Below are 21578 nucleotides of genomic sequence, written 5' to 3'. Positions count from 1 at the left end.
CGGCCCTGCTGCGGCCGCGCCCGGCTCCGCAGGCTCCAGCGGTTCGCTGGGATGCCTTAAAGAACCTCTGCGTTCCCGCAGTTCATTCCGGGCTGCTCCCGCCTCCTCCTCCTCCTCCTCCTCCTCTTCCTCCTCCCCACGGCTGCGAGCCCCTTCTTGAACTGCTCCGCACGCTATCGCTGCTCGGTGCAGGCGGGGATTTCCATGCGAGCGCCAGCCGCCGGCTGCTGTAACGAGCATCAGCACATCATCCACCTTCCGCTCCGAATCCGGAGAGGTTTCATTACTTGTGCTGGTGCAGGGACCTTTTTTTCGGCAGGAAGGTCCAGTGTAAGTTTATTTTCGGCTTCCGCTCTTCTGCACCGGCCATCGGTTTTGTTCACCGTCCCCCGGAGCCGAGGGAACCGAAGTTGCCAGGTAAATGCCCCCTTCCTCGTCTGCAGCACTTCGGGAGGCGGCTTCGGTCTGCCTGGTTGCATGGCTGCTGCGCCGCTGTTGTACAGCACGGGTTGCGAAGGAGAGGCAGCGCCTAATGGCACAGCTGTCACCGGGCATCTCGCGTCGCCGCCCGGCTCTCGTGACAGGGGAGCGAGCGGGGACCGTGCGCCGCACAGCCGCTGCCGGGGGTCGCGCCCGCCCGGCCCGCCCGCACGGCGCTGCCCGGGGCGGCGGGGGCTGAGCGCCGGGCCGGCGGGGCCGGGGGAGCGCACGGTGCCGCTGCGGCAGCGCGGCCCCGCCGTCACCGCTGTCGGTGTTGTCCCCGCAGGCCGGGCGGGCGCCGCCCGTCCCCGGGGAAGCCCGGCGGCGTGAGGCCGCCCGCCGCCGCTGCTTATGCAACACATCATCGATAACCACCCCGACATGGCCACGGCGCTGTTGGCGGGCGAGAAGCTGAAGGAGCTCATCCTGCCGGGGCAGCAGGATGACAAGGCGGGCGCGCTGGCGGCTCTGCTCCTCCAGCTGAAGCTGGAGCTGCCCTTCGACCGCGTGGTCACCATCGGGACCGTCCTCATCCCCATCCTCCTCGTCACCCTCGTCTTCACCAAGAACTTTGCCGGTAAGGGCGGCAGCACGGGCAGGGTCGTGTCCCAGTGGCTACTAAACGAGACCACTGGTGCTGAGAGATGTCAGCCAGCCCTCGCCTTGGCGGGTGGGGACAGCGGCAGGGCGACAGCGGCCACTGCCTAAGAGCCACCTGTGCTCAGGAGATGGCCGCTGGCCCTCGTCGTGACGGGAAGGACAGAGGTGTTGGCTTGGCGGGTAGGGCAGTGGTGTCGCCGTCCTGGCCGGTCCCTAACGGGGACAGCTGTTGCCTCTTGCCTTGGCTGTCAGGCGAGTGGCGGGGAGTGGTCCCCAGCCGTCCTCCTTGGCGAGCAGCCCCGGGTCACTCACCTGCAGGCAGCAGTAGTGTGGGGAGGTGTCCATTGCCCAGCGGGCGAGAGCTGGCGTAGGTGACAGAGCAGGTTAATGCTTGAGGTGGATCCTGGACAGGTCCTGAGCTGGACCCTGGCTGATGTCAAGCATTATCGTGATATTACTTCTGGTGTCTACAGCATGAGTGTTAACTGGCCTACCAGGGAGAGGCTGATGCTTTCATGGAGACTGATACTATATATGGAGCACCAAGCAATGTGCTTTGCCGTATTGTGACAGTGGAAATCACTGGTATCTGTTTCTGCTGAGGGCCAACATCTTGCATGAACTGGTAACAGTTTAAAAAGCTTAATTTGAGTGTCCATCACCACCAGTCTCAGAAGGTCAAGTTTTGGTGAGCCTTGAAAATTACTGATGCAGTAAACTGTTACGACACCTTTTGGGCCACTAGTGCATATGTAAACATTGTTTTGCTGTGTGGATTGTAGGCTTGATGAGTGTAGCTGCCAGTGCATGACTGCTTTTAATGTCCCTTGAAGCTCCATACATGAAAATCTGTAGGATATTATTAGTGCTTTAAATATACAGGACTAACCTGGCAAGCTTGTGAGGTTGGTGAGAATTGGCTGTGTTTAACCAGTTTAAACATACCAGAATAAGGGCCTTGCTTTGTATGCTGTTTTAGAATTGACTTCCAGTCTTTAATACTCATTTTCATTATGAGGTAAACTTAAATCACCTACAAGTATAACTCTTTTAAATGGAATCTGGAGATTTTTCTTAATTATAGTTAAAACTTTTTCAGTCTACCTCAGTATTTTTCAAAAATAGTTACATAGCTCAAGATCTCCAGCCACAGTTAATAAGGGCCTCATCTTTTGGATGGTCTTCTGGAGGAGGTATCTTGGAGAAACCGTGTTTACAGGGTACATGAAAACTGGCTCTTCGTAGCAACTGAAAGATAGGTTTCAAGGTCACCTTTGAGGATCCTCTGTGGAATGCAAAAGTTTTATGATCGCTTCCTCTGTAGAGACCTAAACTAATAAAAAGGCAATCCTGCAGCAGCTCTTGAGTGCATGCTTACGTATATGCCTTCATACTGTTTGAGATGTACAGATCTGAGCCTCAATAGGCCTAAAGACAGCCTTGGATGCAGGCAAGGTCATGCCCCCTTCATGTGTGTTCCTTGACATAGTGCAAGATTGCTAGCAGAACCCTTTGATGCTCACTGCTTGGTCAGACAGCAGTTGCTTGCTCCATATGAAGAAGTCATCTGAGGCTGTAGATCGTGGAGGAAGTATCAAGTCTGAGACTCAGATTTATACAGTGGATGTCCCTCTGCGAGGCTAAACTGTAGTCCACACACATATGGAAGATAGAGAGCCTATTGAATTTGCTTGCATCTGCCTGCATTTCTGCTGTTGAGTTTATTTTGTGCTGTTATCTATAATTAGATAATTAGATAATTATTGTTATTATTATAATTATTATTAGACTATTATCTAGGCCCACAGTTGTGTTCCAGATTTGTTTTTTAGAAGGACTAAAAACAATGTCACTTATGTCTACTTATGACTTCTGGGCTGTGTATGCTGATTTGTCCCAGTAAGACAGAAAGCAATAGCCCATTGTATCCTGCCAGGACAAAACTTTAAAAAGTAACACAGAAAACACCCTTGTGTCTCTGGGAAAATTTGTGGTAATGTTTTTCTCTCATATGATGTCATCTTTGTTCAGATGGTCTGCAATTAGAAAAATAATATGAGAAAAGGAAGAAATTATGCAAGAGAATGTAATAGAAAAACTCTAAGGATCTAATAAAACTAAATAGACAATTTTTTAGGCTTGAGTTGAAGGGTTCTAGGTTAGTGAATTCAATTCTGCTTCCACAGAGTTCAAGAGCAAAACTTACATTAATTTTACTGTGGTCTTAATCAGATGTTGCTCTTCTAATGAAACAGTATTTACTCAGACTTCTTTACTAAGTCATGTTTGTCCATAGATACTGATTCTGGTAACAATAGTTCAGTTGGAATCAGGCTTATTACTGATTCTACAGTTTCTGTTGTTTCACCCATACACTGTCACTGATATTGGAAAAAATCTAACTTTGCTGTGGATACTGCTCCTTCTGTGCAATTTAAATAGTAACTAAGTGCAAACTTTGCTGATGAAATTGAGTAAGGTGCCTACTGCTCTTTGGTTGTGAATAGCACAGTAGCTTCCCACACTTTACTTTGGGCCCTTATCTGTGTGCTTATCTGATACTTGCCGTTATTCCTCATTCTGTTAATGATATCCAGTGCAAGCCATGTGAAGATCATGCCACTAAACTGAAAACAACCCCGTTTTCTGGGGTCTGTATCATCTTACTTAATCAGTATTGGTAAAGCTTTTGGAACAATGGTGTGTGCACTGAAGACATAAAAATGTAATTTTCTGAAAGCAGTGGTTTTTCACAAAACTTTTTTTGCTGAGGATCGGAAGAACCCTCATGATCAGTGGGTAGAGGAGATCAGAGCCTCTTATCTAGCTTATGTGTGTGCAAAGTGTAGCTTAAAGTCAAGACCAACTGTACAGTCTGTCCAACAAGTCTAGTGAGAATGGGTCAGGCAGGGTGGGTGTCCTGTCCTGGGGGTGTGCAGAAGTCACCCCATCATCATGGGAAGCCTGGGAGTCTCCAAACAGCTGTAAGTCTTCTGGGGCCAGAGGCTTCAAGAAAGCACATATGAAAGCAAAGTTCAGTCCTACAACAGAGGACAAAGAAGGAGCATGGTGTTTATTTAAAAGATTGTAATTGACAACCTTAAAAATCATTATGTCTGTAGTATAATATATTGTATACTTTATTTTTCCTGTGTCTGAAGATAAAGTTAGTTAATTATGTTGTTAGTGCCATGGGCAAAGTCTTTGTTTAGGTAAATGCATGTGCTGTTCATGTAAGTGATTTGTTTGCCCTTGAATTGGAGTGTTCTGAGCTTTACATCTCTTTTGAGATATTAAATTACAAATTACTGTTTTAGTAGCATAAGAGGCAAGAACTAATTGTTTAGCAGATGCTATGCTGATACTGGGAAAAAAAACCAGAATTCTTCTGAACTTAATGCGTTACAAAAGACTTTAAATTAGATATTGTGCTTTTCTTCTATTCCATGTATCATAAAGTCATAGAATGGTTTGGGTTGGAAGGTACTTTAGAGATCATATAGTCCAACTCCCTGCTATGGACAAAGATGCCTTTCATTAGATCAAACTGCTCAAAGCCCTGTCCAGCCTGGCCTTGAACAGTTCATTGAAGAGATGGGACATCCACAACTTCTCTGGACAATCGGTTCCAGTGCCTCACCACCCTCACAGTAAAGAATTTCCTCCTTGTGTTCAATCTAAAGCTACCCTTGAGATACAGGCCCTGCTAAAAGTGTGTCCCCATCATTCTCAAAAGCCTCCTTTAAGTACTGAAAGGTCTTCTTGGAATCTTCTCTTTTCCAGGCTGAACAACCCCACTTCTCTCAGCCGGTCATAGAAGTTCTCCTTGTGTCTGATCATTTTCATGATCTCAGGCAGATCTTTCCTGTGCAGAGGGTTCCAGAGCTGGGTGCAGTACTGCATGTGGAGTCTCATGAGAACAGAGTAGAGGGCTCTCGACCTGCTGGCCACGCTCCACGTTGTGCAGCCCTGGGTGCTTGGTGTCCTTACAGTCTGACTCAAGGTGAAAAGAGGGGCTGTCATCCTCAGTGTTCTTTTGCTCTAAAAATGAATCTGTGACGTAGCTAAAATATATCAGGAGATAAGGTTTTGTTTCCATACTTCACTAATAGATGGCCTTGCAATTGGGGTGAAATTGAGTTCTCTGCAAGAGAATGGCAAAGGGCAGACACACTACTAGGATGCACTCCTGAAAGTTAAAGTCAGGCTGTAAAGGAGGCAGTAAGAGCATTGATTTCAATGGGCACAAAAGTTCACTCTGATGGCTGAAGTAAGATACAATTCTTGCACTGGCCCCCACTTCCTGAAATTTTTTTCACAGGAGGAAAGAAAGTCACATGGCTAACCTCCTACAGTGTCATTTCTGAGTCTCCTAATTCTCCTTTGTTTTTCAAGCAAACCAGTGTGATTCCAAAAAGGACACCCCTAGAAAGTCAATTAAAATAAATCCATGAGCCCTATTTCTACTGAGCGTAAGATTATCATAAAGTCATTTAGGAGCAATATTCAGCTACCCAACACAAAGAAAGCCCACATGAGCACTCACAAAAGAAGAATGAAAATTATTTCCCTTTCCAAAACTCACCCATGAATGGACTTTGTATAAAACTGGCATATCCTCTATTTAGAGGCCAATGTATGATGACCTTGAGAATAATAAAGAAAGTTTTTGAGGCACTTTTCTCTCACTTAGTGGATGTAATCTGTATTTAACTATGAGTTTCCTGGAGTTACAGGACTCTCAAAAGGCAGCATAGGCTAAAGGAAACCTCTCCAACAGCAGTGTCCTTGTTGAGGTAACAATGCATGCAGTGGGTGGTGCCAAGGGAACTTTGGTTTGCTCTGTTTCTGTTTGAAAAACAAAAGAGCTTAAAAGATATCTGCTTTAAAGGTAAAAACTAATTTTTAATTTAAATATGAGAGCAAATGTGTTTGAAATTCTGTAAGAAAGTGACGTAACCCCCATCACACCCTATATAGTCTTAGGCATCTTCTGGAGCACTCATGCAGATGTGTATGCAGTGCTTTACAGAGGTCCATGCTTGTGTTTGACTCTGTGGAGGTTTGATTTCTCATACCTAGCTTTTTATTTCCTAGCAGTTAGTTATTCCTGTGCAAATCAGAAGTAAAATACAACCAATATGAACAGAGAGTTCAGATTTTATAGCACTGCGCTGTCCCAGTGCATGAATAGGTGACTCTACCAGGTACTGCCTGGTGGTAAAGCAAATTTTATGCCTTTAGTATAGGTTGTCACTTTTGTCTTCCCATTTGAGCTGCATTGAGGCCTTCTGGATTGTTCCCTTTCCTGTGATAAAGGTTTTGGGATTCTTTTTTATTGGAAGTGTTTCTTTGTTAACCTAAGTCAACCTTTTAATGAAAGAAATGGTAAAACACCAAACTTGATTAAACTTTAGAACATAAAAGATTTAAGGTACCTGTGCTGGGTTGAGAATCAGCCCCATCAATAATGTCTGTGGGAAGTTTTGTCTGTAAGGGTCCAGAGAGAGGTGGGTTCCAAAGGAATACATTGCTGTTATGTATTGTTATCTTCAAAATATTGAAATATTTTGGTTTCCAAACTGATGTTGTCAAGGTATTGCTAACTCATATCCCTCTTGTGCAGTGCCTCATGCTTTCTATTCACAGTGAATTATTCTTTCCATATTGCAGTCATTTTTGCTTTTCCCACCCAAGCTGTTAACTGCCGGTACTTTATTAAAATAAAGCAAAGCATTCATCCAGTTGATTTTTATACTTTAGTCAAAAGCCAAGCTTTGACAATGGTTTTCATGGTAGGCTTTTAAAACAGTGCCTATAAAATACAGAAGAGGTTGCTCAAAAATACTGTATTTCTATGTCTCTAAGCACTTGTATAGTTCAGCCCTCTACCATCCTGCTAGAAAATTTTCATAAGAAAGCAATGGAAGGAAACAGTGTTTAATGGCTGAAGTGTCAGTTCAAGGTTTTATGCTTTATTTTCTGATTTGTAATCATTTGCATAACCAATGCTTACAATACTGTGTAATACAGTATATGTGTGAGTTCAATGTCTTTTTCACTTTTCACCCTACAATATGTTCAAAACAGTATATGTCAGATTTCTATATTATGAGATGGAGTTCTGTTTTGTATTTCTTGTCAGTTTTCTAATTTGTATTTCTGTTTTGAATTGTGTCAGGATAATTATATATGCTTACTTAGGTGACTTACCTAATAGATAGCTTTTGATCTTACTTTCCATTTTTGCACTCCCACTGCACTTAAAAAAAGTGAAAATGGCATTTTCCCAACTGACTTTGTTAGTGCTAAGAGTACAGAGCCAGATTGTTTAGTGTATGACAAACTGATGACACCAATGCAGAAATTGTTTCTGAGGTGATATTAGCAGAGAAAAGAGAATTTGAGGAGTGTCACAGTACCACTTTAGTGCTTTCTTAGCACATATTTTCAAAAAGGACTAAAATGACACAAGCACCCACAGGCTGGCTGCAGTTTGGCTGCTGGCTGTTCACATTGCTGATGGAATTTTTCCCAAAGGATAAGGGCCCTTTACAGACATACAAACTCGCAGTGTGCACAAGATACACTAGCTGGGACTCTCTGAGTTTTGAGCATTTAAAGATTTGCAGTTTCACAGCTGAATCGTGAATAGAAAGGTACTCTTGAGGAAATGTAAGCTATACATCACTCCACTGCAGTTCCTAGTGACTGCAGATATTTTTTCTGTCATAAATTTCATTTCTCAGACTTCATCAACACATATACATCATCATTTTTTATGTCTTTAATGACCTGCTTGCATTATTAACCCCTTCAGTTTTTCAAGTGTTATATGTGGGAAGAGGTCCAAAGTATGGATAAATTTTAGCCCTGCTGCATGCTTTCAGATAACCAACAGATTTGAACAGATGGTCAAAAATATCTTTGTTTGAGAGCTACTTAATTTATTTACCTTTGTCAAAAGGAAACCTTGTGGATAAATAAAGAGTAATAGAGACTGTTTTTTAAAGCTACCCTGAAGTATTTGAGGCTCTTTGTTGTCTCTAAACTAGATAGAAATCATGCATTCATGATGTAGAGGAAATTTCAGCTTGTGTGTTTTCTTACAGCTATAAAAGTCTTCAGGAAGAATCTGCATAATCACTGAGTTCCTTGGGTTCTCTCAGTATTAAAAATAGCTGCAGTGGACACCCTCAGTACGTGTATATGTCTAATTACAAAAGCTGAATAATTTCACAGTAGACTGGCATAATTCTTGTAGATTCCTTTTCACATGATACAGGATTTATTCTGAGAAAAGCATTGAAATCAGGGCACATATTTACATCTTTGGGGATTTTGTCCCAGGCATGTATTAAATGCTTGCATTTGAATGGGGAAGTGCAGCTGTTCACTGTGATAGCAAGCTTTGGGGATTTGTTTGCTTTTTCTTAGTGGCACCAAGCCTGTCATGCAGACTCAAAGTTCATGGAGCAGTGCTGCAGCCAGGTGCTGAGATGTGTGGTGTGGTTTTTGCAGCTCAGAGCTCAGTGACTATTTCTGAAGCATTTTATTTTTATGATGAAGTAATTATTTCACATTTTGAGGTTGGGTACCTTCTCTTCTGTGAGATCCTTGTTTTCTTCAGGAGGTCTGGAGACCTCTACACTGGAACTGACAGAGCCCTTGGGAGCCTCAGGTGGTGGATTCTTCTGTCTCTTCTGTGATGATTCAAAACAATTCTGATGCTTCACAAAACCCAATTTTTCTACACATGGAGGAAACAGGTTTCCAAAAGCAGTAGACCACTCATCTCTGCTCTCTAAATACTATGTTATTAAAATAATATTATTACCTAATGAGCTAACTATTGGTTATTTTCTTCTTCTTCAATATGAACTTTGCCGGGTGCTGTGTTTATGCCAAGAGGTACTTAATACAAGCCATCTTTTTAATTTCTAGTCATTAAAAAATAATAATGCAATAGAATGAACCTGCTGTTTCCTGTTGCTTCCTGTGGTCGTATTTTGTACTTGACCCTTGATTTAAGAAGCCACCATTGTTCATTTATCATGGGTTTCACTGGATTTTCATGATTCATTTCATTTCAGCATTTATTCTTGCAGTTTACTTCAGGTATTACTGCAGTCCACATTATCATACTGTCTGAGTGCATGTAGTTGCTTTGGGGTTCCATCTCTAACGGGCAGTTTCTGACCTCTGCAAAACGTAAAAATATTCTTTTCACACCTCACTACTTCTGTGCAGATCTGTACATCACTGAAATTCCACTCACCTCCTCATGTAAGCACTAAATTTAGAAGTAAATGTTATTCAGATTTCTTTTGTAGGACTGACTGCATGGCTGAATTTCGTTAATTAAATTTAGATTAATACATTCCTTTAAATTCAGATCTAGCCCTCCCTTAAATCTTGGCATCAATAGTCCAGTCACTATAAATAAGCTCTCTTTTCAGTGACTTTACCACCTTTGCTGCATGGCCACCACATGGTAGATGGCAGCTTATTATTGAGGACATATTCCTCTATAGGACCAGCCTAAGGGATTTCATTTAAGTGTTTCTGCACCCTCCTCATAACAGTTGCTGTTTCCAACATACCAGACAAGCAGGAGTAGGTGTCTTTTTCTCCTGACTAACCTGGGCAGGCATACAAAGCCTGAAGCCTGAGATTGCCAGTAAGGGTGAGGACACCAGCTACTTTTAGAAGAGCCAGTGTCTATTACATACAGGGAATATGGTTCTGTAAATTTATATATGATCTAGGAAAGTGTATTGTTAATTCATTGCTTCCATGGATCCAAAATATATGTAGTTCAAGGAGCAGTGCTGCAAGGCAAAAAGACCCAAATTGGAAATACAGGGAGACCTGCTGCTTCCCTTGCACTGCAGTTACCCTTGTGGGTGACCTATCAATCTTTGAAATTGCTTATCTACATCTCACTCATTATGGCTAATCTTTACAGAGTATATGCCAATAAAACCTAATAGCAGCAGTGGTTTCCTATCTCATTTTTTTAGGGACTTTCTTTTCAAGATTTTTTTCTTAAACAGGACAAGTGGTTTCAGAGATTGGGCAAAAAAGGCTTACCTTACCTTGCTGATCATGGAGAAATTTGTAACTTAGGAAGACTTCATGGGTATGGAATCTGTATTCAGATTGGAAAGAATATCCCCTAAGAAAGGTAAAGGTATTGGCTTTTTATTTCAGTAAAACTAGTAACTCTTAATAATTAACTTGCTAAGTTAAGGCTTATTTTGATGGATGTTTTCTCTTTTCATATGAGTACTCAGTGAGTTATATAGGACTGCATGACACAAAATTAATTTCAGGGATCTGTCCTCACACTGTACTAATTTCTAACCTTTAAATATCTTTTAAATAAAGTTGAAATAAACTAGTTAAATTAAGTGAATTTATCCTTTTGCTGACAGTTAATTTGGGTATTAGCTAGCATTTGGTACAGTGGTTCAAAGCAGGGTTACATATTTGTTGTGGACTGTGTGACTGGGATGGAAGATATGTATACTGTTCAGATAATATTTTACTTTCTTAGAGTATATTTTCAACCTCGTTAACATAAATGTTCTTTATTAATTTTTTTCCAGAGAGAAGAGGATCCAGGACATTTCTTCTTTTGCATTTCAAAATTGCTGAAAAAGTACTAAATAAATAATTTCTGTTTCTAAAAATAAACAGTTTGCTACCTGCTTTCTTGTGCAATCCTTTTAGTACCCAAGATGAATGAGGCAGTTTCTAATTTATTTTGTCTGTTAGAAAAGTGTGTACCGGGAAGTGATGGGCACAGAGATTCTACCTAAATGTTATATTTCTCCTTGGAGACAAGTGGAGAGGACTGCACAAGGAGTGCTTCAGAGATCTTGACTGGATTGGCAACTTATCTTCACAGGCAGATTGAGCACAGGTATGAGGATGATTTAGCAGCTCTCTTCAGGAGGGCAGGATGGCATTTGCTAGGAAGCACTAGGCTAGGGTGAGTCTGTAGTGTATTTAACTCAGTAAGTACAGTTATCAATACACTTACCTGATACTTAGCTTGGGTCTCCAGCAAGAGTGTTTAGGCACTTGTCCAGAGGCTGGGAGATCCAGGCTGTTCAGCAGCACCTAATCACCAATTCTGCTGCCTATACCCTGTGCAGTCACACTGAATGTTTACTAGATCCTTGAAGAAATCTTCACACAAGAGCCATACTTACCTTTGCCTTGGTGTAGCAAGCCCAAGAATTTCCATCTTTTTTTACGTTTTTGTATTATATTTTCTCAAAACTGTTTTTTCTGTCTGCTGTTGGAAAATTTTACTGTTTTTTCTGCTTTACTCAATTATCGCACTGGAATGCTGAATAATGCATTTCAGTGGGAAGATAAATGAGGTGTGATTTCTTTTTCTAGAATAAATTCTAAAAGCTGGAGGTCACAGGAAGCATATACCATTTGTTATCATGGTTTATATTTTGGCAAATATACTTTATTCTGCTGGGAATGCATTAGGTATGAAAAATCATTTGGCCTGTTACGTAGGAGCATATACTGTTTATTGTTAATATTTTCTTTTTTTGTAATGCCTACCAAAGCACTCTAAATGTGTTGTCCACATTTAGTTAAATAACTTTTGCTTGTAATAGTATTTTAGAAGTTTTAAAACTACAGCATCAGTTCTTCAAAGAGAGATGCACGGGCCAGATTTTATGCACTGTGAGTAATAACATCAATTTAAGGGAAATGTCCTATGCATGCAGTTGCTTAAGTCTTTTCAGGAGCAAGCCTGACTTTTTACAGCATTGAATGCTAAGAGATTGTCACTGTTACCTCTATTTTTAAGTGGTGGGTGTGTTAGATGCAATTCACTTGCTTTCCCAAGAAGACTTGTAAAGTCTTAACTTTTAATAGACAATGGGGAGTGATGTGTATGTACAATTTCACCATATCTTCTTGACAGTGTCATTTTAGTGTGCCATAAACCAGGCCACGTTTCTTGCAAAGTGTTTCTCGTTCTAGATGGGCAAATGCACACGTGTATGCACACACACTCACCCCCCTACACGGCTTCCATGGTGAGCTGTGCTGCTGGCATCTCTTCCTTCGACTGAGATGCAATACTGAGGCCTGAGCTCTAGCCACCTGTATGTCTGGGTTAGCCTTCTGGCTGTATTTTACTGGATGTGTTCTTGATGCAACTGGCCATTGCATTCATTTTTTTAAATGGCCATTTCTCAAAAATGAAAAAAATTGCTGCTGCATGAATCAGCCATTCTTGCTGGACATGACCTAAAGAAGATGAAAATGCATTTTGAGGACAGTCAATTGAGGAGATTGTCCCTGCCTGAGCAGGATGCACAGGCAGGTTGAGTAGCCTCTGGCTTTGGAGGTTTTCAGACTGACAAAGCCCTAATCAAGCTGGTCTGAAATCAGCTGCTTTGAGTGGGATGTGGGACTCAGCATTTCTGCAATTCTACATTGGAGTGTAATTTCAGGAAATGGTCTAGGAACAGGAATCATCAGATTTTTCCACTGGTAACTCCATTTCCACATCTGAGATTCATTGCTGTAGTGGGAAGTTTTTTAAGGGTTCCAGCCCCAAACCTCGGTATTCCACCCCTTTCCTGAGGAATCCAGAACCTTTATATTGTATTATAACTCCAGATTGAAATCTAGCAGGAGATTTATTTTACTATCATATTTTCATGCCTAGTACTTGCAGCCTGGAAAATGGTGTTTAATTCAGGGCCTCTCAAAGAGGACAGTTGAATGTATACTAAAGTATACTGAGGTTGGGGAACCACTGAAAGGAGGTGGCTGACCTTGGATTGGGAACAGTAGGAGCGTGTGCCTGCAGGAAGCCCACAAGCATTTCTCCAAGCCTTTTCTAAAAGCAGCAGACTTGGCAGCTCCTAGCTTCAATATTTTGACTTCATTTCTTCCCATACTGTCTGTTTGAATTTTTTCTAAATAGTTTTTTTGAGCACAGCCCCTTCCCTTTATCCTTCTCCCTACCTTGAGTGTCTTCTACAGCCATTTCCTTTCATTCCCCTGGGGTATGACTTCTGCACCAAAGTATCTCCTACAAGTCACTTCTCTCCACTTAAGTAATACTTAAAATGATGGGATGGGGTGAGATGTTGCACAGTAGAGCATGTGAAAAAACTTAGCTGCCAAGGAATTTTTATTTTTCAAGTGGCATAACACAATCAGTTATATTACACAACAAAGTAGTTCTGTGTTGTTTATTTCATCTTGATTGCACGTCTGAAAAATGCAGTGAGATCTTTCTCATACCTTATCCTAGAGGATAGTTCTGCAGATTTCTAAAAGCTACTTAGGTGCATAGTGAGCAGGATAAAATGTATAAATAAAATAAAATAAAATGTATTTATTGAAAACATCTGACATACTGAAAAAAAGGGAAACAAAGCTTCTTAGCATGCATGTTTAGGCTTAAGTTGGTATAAAAAAACATCATATATTACCATCAAAGAGGTTGGTTTTTTTCAATATAGTAATTATTAGGAATATATCTTTCAAGGAGCAGAGACACAGATTATTTTTATGGGCTCTAGACTAGACAACATGAGAGGATGTCAAATCCATTCAGCCATAACAATGCTCCCAAACCTTTTAAAAAATTTTCTTTATAGCACTTTACTTCATTGCCATACACAATTAAACTGTGACATCTCAGGAAAAAGCTGTATTTCATGGTGGCTGGAACAGTTAAATGAAAAAGGACCTTCATCTAGAAGAATTATGCTTAAGAATTTTCAGGGTGAAAGAAGAGTGTCAGTAGAAATTTTGTATATTTATGAATATAAAGTTAAAAGCAAATACATTTTTTATACAGCATGATCCAACATCGGAGCTTTGATTTTTAACATCATTGCAACCTTTTTTTAGTGCTACTTACCTATCAGGAGAGCATTATAAAACAGGAAAAAAAAATCTGCTGTCTTCTTGAAACTGCATTAAGCAGGGGGTCTCACAGCTAAGTGAGTTATATGTGTGAGAACAACTTGTTCCTCTGCTCTCCTCATCACATCTGCATGTTAAGATCCAGCTATATGTCATTGCCAACTTTCATAACAGGATTAGTATTGACATGGTGCTTTTCTTTTTCATTAATTAATGATGGACACAGGCTGCAGTAGAGAAGAAACAGTCCCATACCTTACTATACCTGGATCAAACAGCTTCAGAGTGTTTGTTAAATGCCAGGATAAATGCCGCCATTGCCTAAGAAGTAACATGCACAAAAGCTAACTCAAAATCCGGTGTGGATCCTGCTTGGCAGCCTCTTGTCAATGAAGAGAGACAGGTTCTTTGTCTAAGCAACAGCTAAATGAGTCTTTTGTTTTGAATCACTCCAGAAGGGAATTCCTCTCTTCTCCATTGTCTGGACCATTTTCTAGAGAAATGAGCTTCCAAGTCTGATGTAATGCTTTGTGAGTCAAGTCCTGTGATGAGAGGGTTAAGCTAAATATCTCTGTGGAATAACCACACCAAAATTTATGGTATTCTCTGACAGTGACTATAGCTCAAAGATAATGCCAAGAGAGGTTGTGGCAGCCCCATCCCTGGAATCAAGGGAAGGGTGAGGCTGGATGGGGTTTTGAGTAGGCTGGTCTAGTGGAAAGTGTCCCTTCCCATGGTGGGGGGGCTGGGAGTAGATGGTCTTTAAGATCCCTTCCAGCCCTAACCAATCTGTGATTCTATGATTCTGTATTGGAAAATACTGTTTGAATAAAATTGTGTTGGAACCCCACTGCTCCCACTTCAATCAGTTATCAGAAGTCCCACTGGCTCTACAAAGGATTCATTTTTGTCTGAAGGATCTTGGGATTTACATGTCATACAATGAAAATCATGCCAGTTTTGCAAATATGCAGAGAAAATATTAGACTAGTAGCAACAAGGTACAAAACATTGAGCAAGAGTGGGACACCATGATCAGGTGGCCAAATAAATCAGAGATCTTTTACAACCTCACAGACAATTGGGTCAGACAAAAACACATTTAACAGAGGAAAAGAGAACTATTTCCTCTAAAGTGACATTTGCTTTTCCTACCATTTGGGACAGCCTCATTTTGTAGCTTGTAATGCAGTTGGTCAGTCCAAACTGGACTCATGAAGCTCTTTAGACTTTTCTCACCAAAACAGTGGCAATGGATAGAGTGCAGTTAGTCTCTCAGTGATACGTCCAATGTAAATGTAAAATGTTAAGACATTTTCATTTGTTTATTTTTTTTCATTTATGAAAGAAAAATATATTGTTGTTGTATATATATATATACAATTTTGGCAAAAGTCACCCTAGCTTTTGGGTCTCAGTGAAGAGAACTGAAAGAAGTAATCAGTTTATTTGATAGTAATAACTGATGTAGGAATCCAAAAATAATCCTTATCGCTGATTTGTAGGAATACTTGCTGCTGTTTTCCCAAGTATTTGTGATGTTGAGACCTAGGAGAAATCAACTCATGTGTTCCACAGGAAACTTGGTTTCATATTGGAGAGTTCTGCTGGCTTAGGGATACCCAATTCAAAAAATTTCTGCTTCTGAGAAACATAGCATTCTGCTTTGCCTTTTTTTTACTCCATGTGAACATTTTTACACAGGAATCTGTTTGGTCTCCTGGGGAATTCTACAGTAAGTCTTTGATTGTAGGAGATTTTGTATGCATCCCTTCATGGGTAAGGTTGGGAGGCCATGTAATTACGAAACCAAGGGAGTCAAGGATCATTTTCCTTGTTACATATGTCTGTAAGTACACAAAAATAGTCTAAATGGAAGTGCTTTAAGCTATCATCTGAGACTGAAGTTAGATAATTTTAAAATAGTCTTCAAAAGCGATATTAAAGAATTTGCAGGGCATACTCACTTTACATGCTGTTTTGAGTAGCAGCATTTATTCTGTAAACTCTGTTTAAGTTGGTAGTATTAATTCTCTCTAGGTCACAGAAGAGATTTATAGCTCCACACCAAAGAACTGACTTTTGATTTGCCCACATGTGAAAAGTAACTGGTCAAGTAAGGAGTCATTTGTTAAGCCAGATAGATTAGGGGGAGTTGCTTGTCTGCTAATTTTTAATATTCTATTTATTGTTATCAATATGATTTTATTTTTTTTCATTTTTATTATAAAGAGAACAGTGCCACCACACTCTTCCAGGGAGCTGGTCTTGATCTGAATTGTAGACTACATTCAGAGCCAGAGTGTTCTTGATGTTCTTGGTGTTCTTGAGTGATTCTTAAGTCAAGAGAGCATGCCTCCTCCTATGGGTCTCATTCTGGGAAGTTTTTTAAAGGTGTACCAGAACACTGTAAAATACATTCTCTTTGTTCTACCTGTCAAAATAGGAAAACATGGTCTTTCTCTCTCAATAGGGTGTCTTCATAATGGTCATTGTTCTTTGGGAAACTAATGCTGCTTTTGCTTTCACAACCTTTTCTCTCTTTCTTTCATGTATTGCTAGAAAAAAAATTGATCATGTAAGAACATAATTTATCTACCGGGTCAGGACCTCTGTCTCAACATCCTGATGATGATGGTAAAATACAAATATTTAGAAGGGGTGTTAAAATAGACAAGTATATCGTGTAATTTCCTTTGACAAACCCTTCTGTCCTCCAGCAGAACATAAATGAAACATTTCCTGAGAGAAAAATTGCATCACTGTGAATTTAATAATCCTTGCTATGCTTTTCGTCCTATTACTTTGTCTGATATCCTTCTTGGTCCATAGTACTTGTTTCTTCCGTAATACTGTCTGATGGCAAGTTGCATTTAATTACACATTGTGTAAAAAAACCCCAAAGTTTCAAATGTAGAATTAAATTTTCATACTGATAAATAGTTAGCACACCAGATTCTGTCCTGGTCAGTGACACTTTTATTCAAGAATATTAGCTGAGAGGGATACAGTTGACTAAATCCTTGTATGTCTCAAGTTTCATTTTTTTCTACCATATTAAATGAGTTAACTTTGTTAATAATTATTAAAAATATTGCCTTAAGCTACATCTAACTTTTTTTTCTATTTAGAAGAACGTTTAGCTGGGATGAACCTTAGATTTAATCTCATTTTCAGCATTTGCATGGAACATCCTCAGCTACTAGCTTTGTAGTGAATTTCAGATTTTTTACCTTTACAGAGTTCACATCACAGTTGCTTAGGATATTGTTTTCAGAGAGGTCATTAAACCAAAAATATGTATTTCTTGCTGACATTTCTAACTCAGGCTTATTCTAAAACTTTCAGGTAAATAGTTTTGCCGTAGAGTTTGTAAGGATGTGCAGCCTGAGCTGGCTAATAGATGTGGAGGGCTTAATGGTCATGTAAAGACACAGTAGAATAAAATTGATATAATTTGAAATGTTTATTTTCCAGAGCTCCTTTTGTAGGTTAAATGCACAGCAGTGACTTTTCTCTCTGTTATACAGAGGAGCCAATATACTGTTACACACCACACAACTTCACCCGCGATCAAGCCTTGTATGCCAGAGGATATTGTTGGACAGAATTAAAAGATGCCTTGCCAGGAGTTGATGCCAGCCACTGGCCCTCCTTGTTTGAGCATAAGTTCCTACCTTATGCACTGCTGGCTTTTGCTGGGATAATGTACATTCCAGCTCTGGGCTGGGAATTTCTGGCCTCCACTCGACTGACTTCAGAGCTTAATTTTTTGCTTCAGGAGATCGATAACTGCTACCACCGTGCAGCTGAAGGGCGGGCACCAAAAATAGAGAAACAGATTCAGTCCAAAGGCCCAGGGATAACTGAGAGAGAGAAAAGAGAAATCATTGAGAATGCAGAGAAGGAAAAAAGCCCTGAGCAGAACTTGTTTGAGAAATATCTGGAAAGAAGAGGACGAAGTAACTTTTTAGCTAAGCTTTATCTTGCAAGACATCTGTTCATCATCTTTTTAAGCATCATACCAATCACATACTTATCCACCTATTATGCTACACAGAAGCAAAATGAATTTACATGTGCACTAGGTGAGCCTCCAGACAAAACAAGCAGCTCCAAATTGCACATCAGAGTGAACTGTAAACTCCCATCTGTCCAGCTCCAGCGGATTATTGCTGGTGTAGATATCGTCCTCCTCTGCTTCATGAACTTGATAATCCTCATCAACTTGATTCACCTCTTCATATTTCGCAAGTCTAACTTCATATTTGATAAACTGAACAAAGTTGGAATAAAGACCAAGAAACAGTGGCAGAAGTCCCAGTTTTGCGATATCAACATTTTGGCCATGTTTTGTAATGAAAATAGGGACCACATAAAATCATTGAACCGTCTGGATTTTATTACAAATGAAAGTGATCTGATGTACGACAATGTGGTACGCCAGCTGCTCGCAGCATTGGCCCAGTCCAATCATGATGCCACTCCAACCATGCGTGATTCAGGGATTCAGACTATAGACCCAAGTGTTGATCCAGCAGACATTGATGCTAATGAGCAGCTCATCATTAAGAGACCAAGGAAGAAGATGAAATGGATCCCGACTACCAATCCCCTTCCCCAGCCATTCAAGGAGCAGCTAGCCATCATGAAGGTTGAGAACCATAAGCCTGATAAACCGAAGCCTGTGCGGAGAAAAACAGCGACAGACAGCCTTATAGCTCCTTTGTTGGAGTCTGCTGCAAAAACCTCACAGCAAACATCCACTCATAAGAGCGAGCCAAATGCCATCCCAAGCACAAGCAGTGAAAAAAAGCACACACGGCACTTTTCCTTGGATGTTCATCCATATATACTTAGTAGCAAAAAACCCAAGCCAGAGGTTCAAGCCATCCCCTCGATGCCTACGTCAAAAAGCCAAGAGGGTGGATTTTTAAACCAGGAAGAGAATGTTGTAGTGCATGTTACCTCCTCTCTCAAAGGTACAGTATGCCATAATGCCCATACCACTTCCACAGGTCATAATTTACATAGCAAAGGAATTCAGAGTTTATTGGAACTGTTTGACCTACTGTGCTAGGTTTGGGGATAGCTGGTAATCTCAAGGCTTGCAGGCCTCAGAAACAGAGGTTCTCTCTCTTTAACAACTATATAGAGGGTAAGGATTATTACAGGTAGAGCTGTACAAAACAGGCTGCAGGCTGTTAGTGTGGCTAATGTTTCAAATGTAAGCAGGTTTCACAACTACAAGTGTGGTCACGCCTTGCCAAGGAAATGAGGCACGTTTGGCTTCCATTGTACCCTTCCTGCTCCACCAGCACTTGGCACATTTCAAACCTGCCTTATTTTCAAATCATATGGAAACTGCCATGGTAGATGACCAGTACCCTGAGCAGTAATAGCCCATTAGGAGTGTGTGGGAGACCACTAATGGCAATTAAAACTGCCTGTGGAAAAAAAGATCTCTTAGACTACCAAACCTTAGGGGTTGGCATATGTTTGTTACCTAGAAAATCAAAACTCAGCTTGTTGATGTTGTTCTTCACACACACTTTAAATTGCCCTGTGTCTTACGTGGACCAGAGGATAGATGTTCTGAGGTGTGGGTGCTGGTCAGGGATTCAGGATTTCTGCCATTCCTTCCTGTGTGGCCTCACAGGAGATGCTCTTTCTGTGCCTCGGTTCCCTGTGTGTCTTGTGAAGCCTGTCCCTTTCTTAACTCAAAGGAGTGTTTCAAATATATCAATAACTGCTAGGTGCTAGGGTGATGAGGAAAGCCATTTGAACATTTAGAAAAGTGATAGATTAGTAGGTAAACTGATAGACAGATATCTTCTTGTTTATTTTTGTAAGCTACTGACATAAGAAAGAAGCACTATGCAGTTGAAGTTACAGAAAAATCTGTACGTACTTAAAGCAATGGCTCTCATCTCATTACAAGCTAAGACCTCCCTCTGGGCTTCGACAGACTGACCTCTACCGTCACCCCACTGCCCAGCAAAGAAGTGATTTGAGGTATAAAAGTTTCTGTCACTTCCAAATCCCTATGCTCCTTAGAGCCCTCCAACTCCCCAATATGCATGTGAGCTATTCTAGAGCATTCCTTATCCAGTCACCTGCTCTGAGTTCAACTCCTCAAAACTACTGGGGTTTTCTGGTTCAATTACCTTCATCTAAATTAGCACTTGAATATTTTAAGGGCAAAATATAATTACTGGAGTTTTGGGGCTCTGTGACTCCCCATTCACATTAAAAATTTTCAACTTTGTTTTTGAGTTAAACCTACATTGCAGTCCATCAGGTAAGGCAGACTTACAATTTCTGGAAAGAGATTTCAGTTTATGACAAATCGCTGAGTTCTTTCTGAAGACAAGTGGCTTACAATGTGTAACCACTAGTTTTTCCCACTGAAAATATCAATGCCTTTTGTATTCTATCCTGTGGATTTCAGTAGTCATTACATTTGTCAAAACATTAAATCATACTGTTTAAGAAACACTGGCCAGACTGTAGAAGGGAATAAATATACTTTCCAGTTGGTTTTTTTTTTATTATTTCATTTTACAAAAATACCATTTACATAAGGAAGCATGAGCATGCATAAAAAAGAGCAAGATTTACAAACCCCACTTCTTGTTTGTCCTGTTTCCCTGAGCTTACAACCCTGTTGTTTTGAAACAGTCTTGTTTAGATTTCTCATAGGGTCCCAAAAAAATTCAGTTTGGGATCCTCTTCTGATCCCACTGAAATCAGTGGCAAGACTGCCAATGACTTTTATTGGTTCAGAATACTCCTTGCTGATGGACTGGAACGGTGAAAGACTACCTGTCCTTTATCTGTCTGTTCTGTTCTCTTTCAGACACCCCTCATCCTGCAAAAGAGATCCTATACTCATCTGAGACATGCAGAACTGTGCCTGCTGCTGCGGCTTTTGTCACGTGTAACCACAACCATATAGCCACAACTGCTGCTGCCACCAGTATGGCTTTGAACCAGGTCAAGCCAGAGCCAACACCTGCACTGAGCTGCAACCCAGCCCACCCTCTGCTGCACATCAACACGCTGTACGAGGACCATGAGGAGGAAGTTTCAAACATAATGGACAATGGGATTCACTCACCGACTGACACCGGGGAGATGCTCTCCATCCCTACCCCGAAGCAGATGCGGCTGGCCACGTTTGACGAGCCGATGGCGATCGTGAGCTCGGTGGAGTACTGAAGGCCCCGGGCCAGGCCCGGACCACGGCAGCGCTGGCCATGGTCCCCCAGCAATGCAACTCACTGCATGAGCATGGAGAGCTTTCTCACAGACTATAGCTTCTGGTAATAACACCAAACAGTTTTTCAGGATCACATCATAAGCACTGTCAGTCATTTGAAGAATAGAATAAAGAAAATCTGGTGGAAATAGACCTTTAACACTAAGACAACCATTAGCTCTAACTCTAAACTATAGCTTCCTGATTTAAATGGGAATTAGCACAATTTATGAACATTAAGAGTCTAATGGCGTGCCACAGCAATTTTAGTGAGTGTTTAAATCTTTTGCATTCAGAATCACTGATCAAA

The 21578-nt window shown here is 41.0% G+C and overlaps 1 protein-coding gene across 1 annotated transcript; it reads left to right on the top strand.

Moving 5' to 3' along the window:
- The first annotated feature begins 325 nt into the window (after positions 1 to 325).
- LOC131592452 (pannexin-2-like) lies at positions 326 to 21228 on the top strand. Its single transcript, XM_058863976.1, has 4 exons — positions 326 to 417; positions 767 to 1057; positions 17538 to 18989; positions 20867 to 21228. The coding sequence occupies exons 2-4, from the start codon at positions 832 to 834 to the stop codon at positions 21226 to 21228; spliced, it is 2040 nt and encodes a 679-aa protein (XP_058719959.1). The 5' UTR covers positions 326 to 417; positions 767 to 831.
- Positions 21229 to 21578: the final 350 nt, after the last annotated feature.

This window comes from Poecile atricapillus, chromosome W, assembly GCF_030490865.1.
Source record: "Poecile atricapillus isolate bPoeAtr1 chromosome W, bPoeAtr1.hap1, whole genome shotgun sequence".
NCBI lineage: Eukaryota > Metazoa > Chordata > Aves > Passeriformes > Paridae > Poecile > Poecile atricapillus.
Note: the sequence above shows the minus strand (reverse complement) of the source record. Positions and strands in the feature narration are given on the sequence as shown.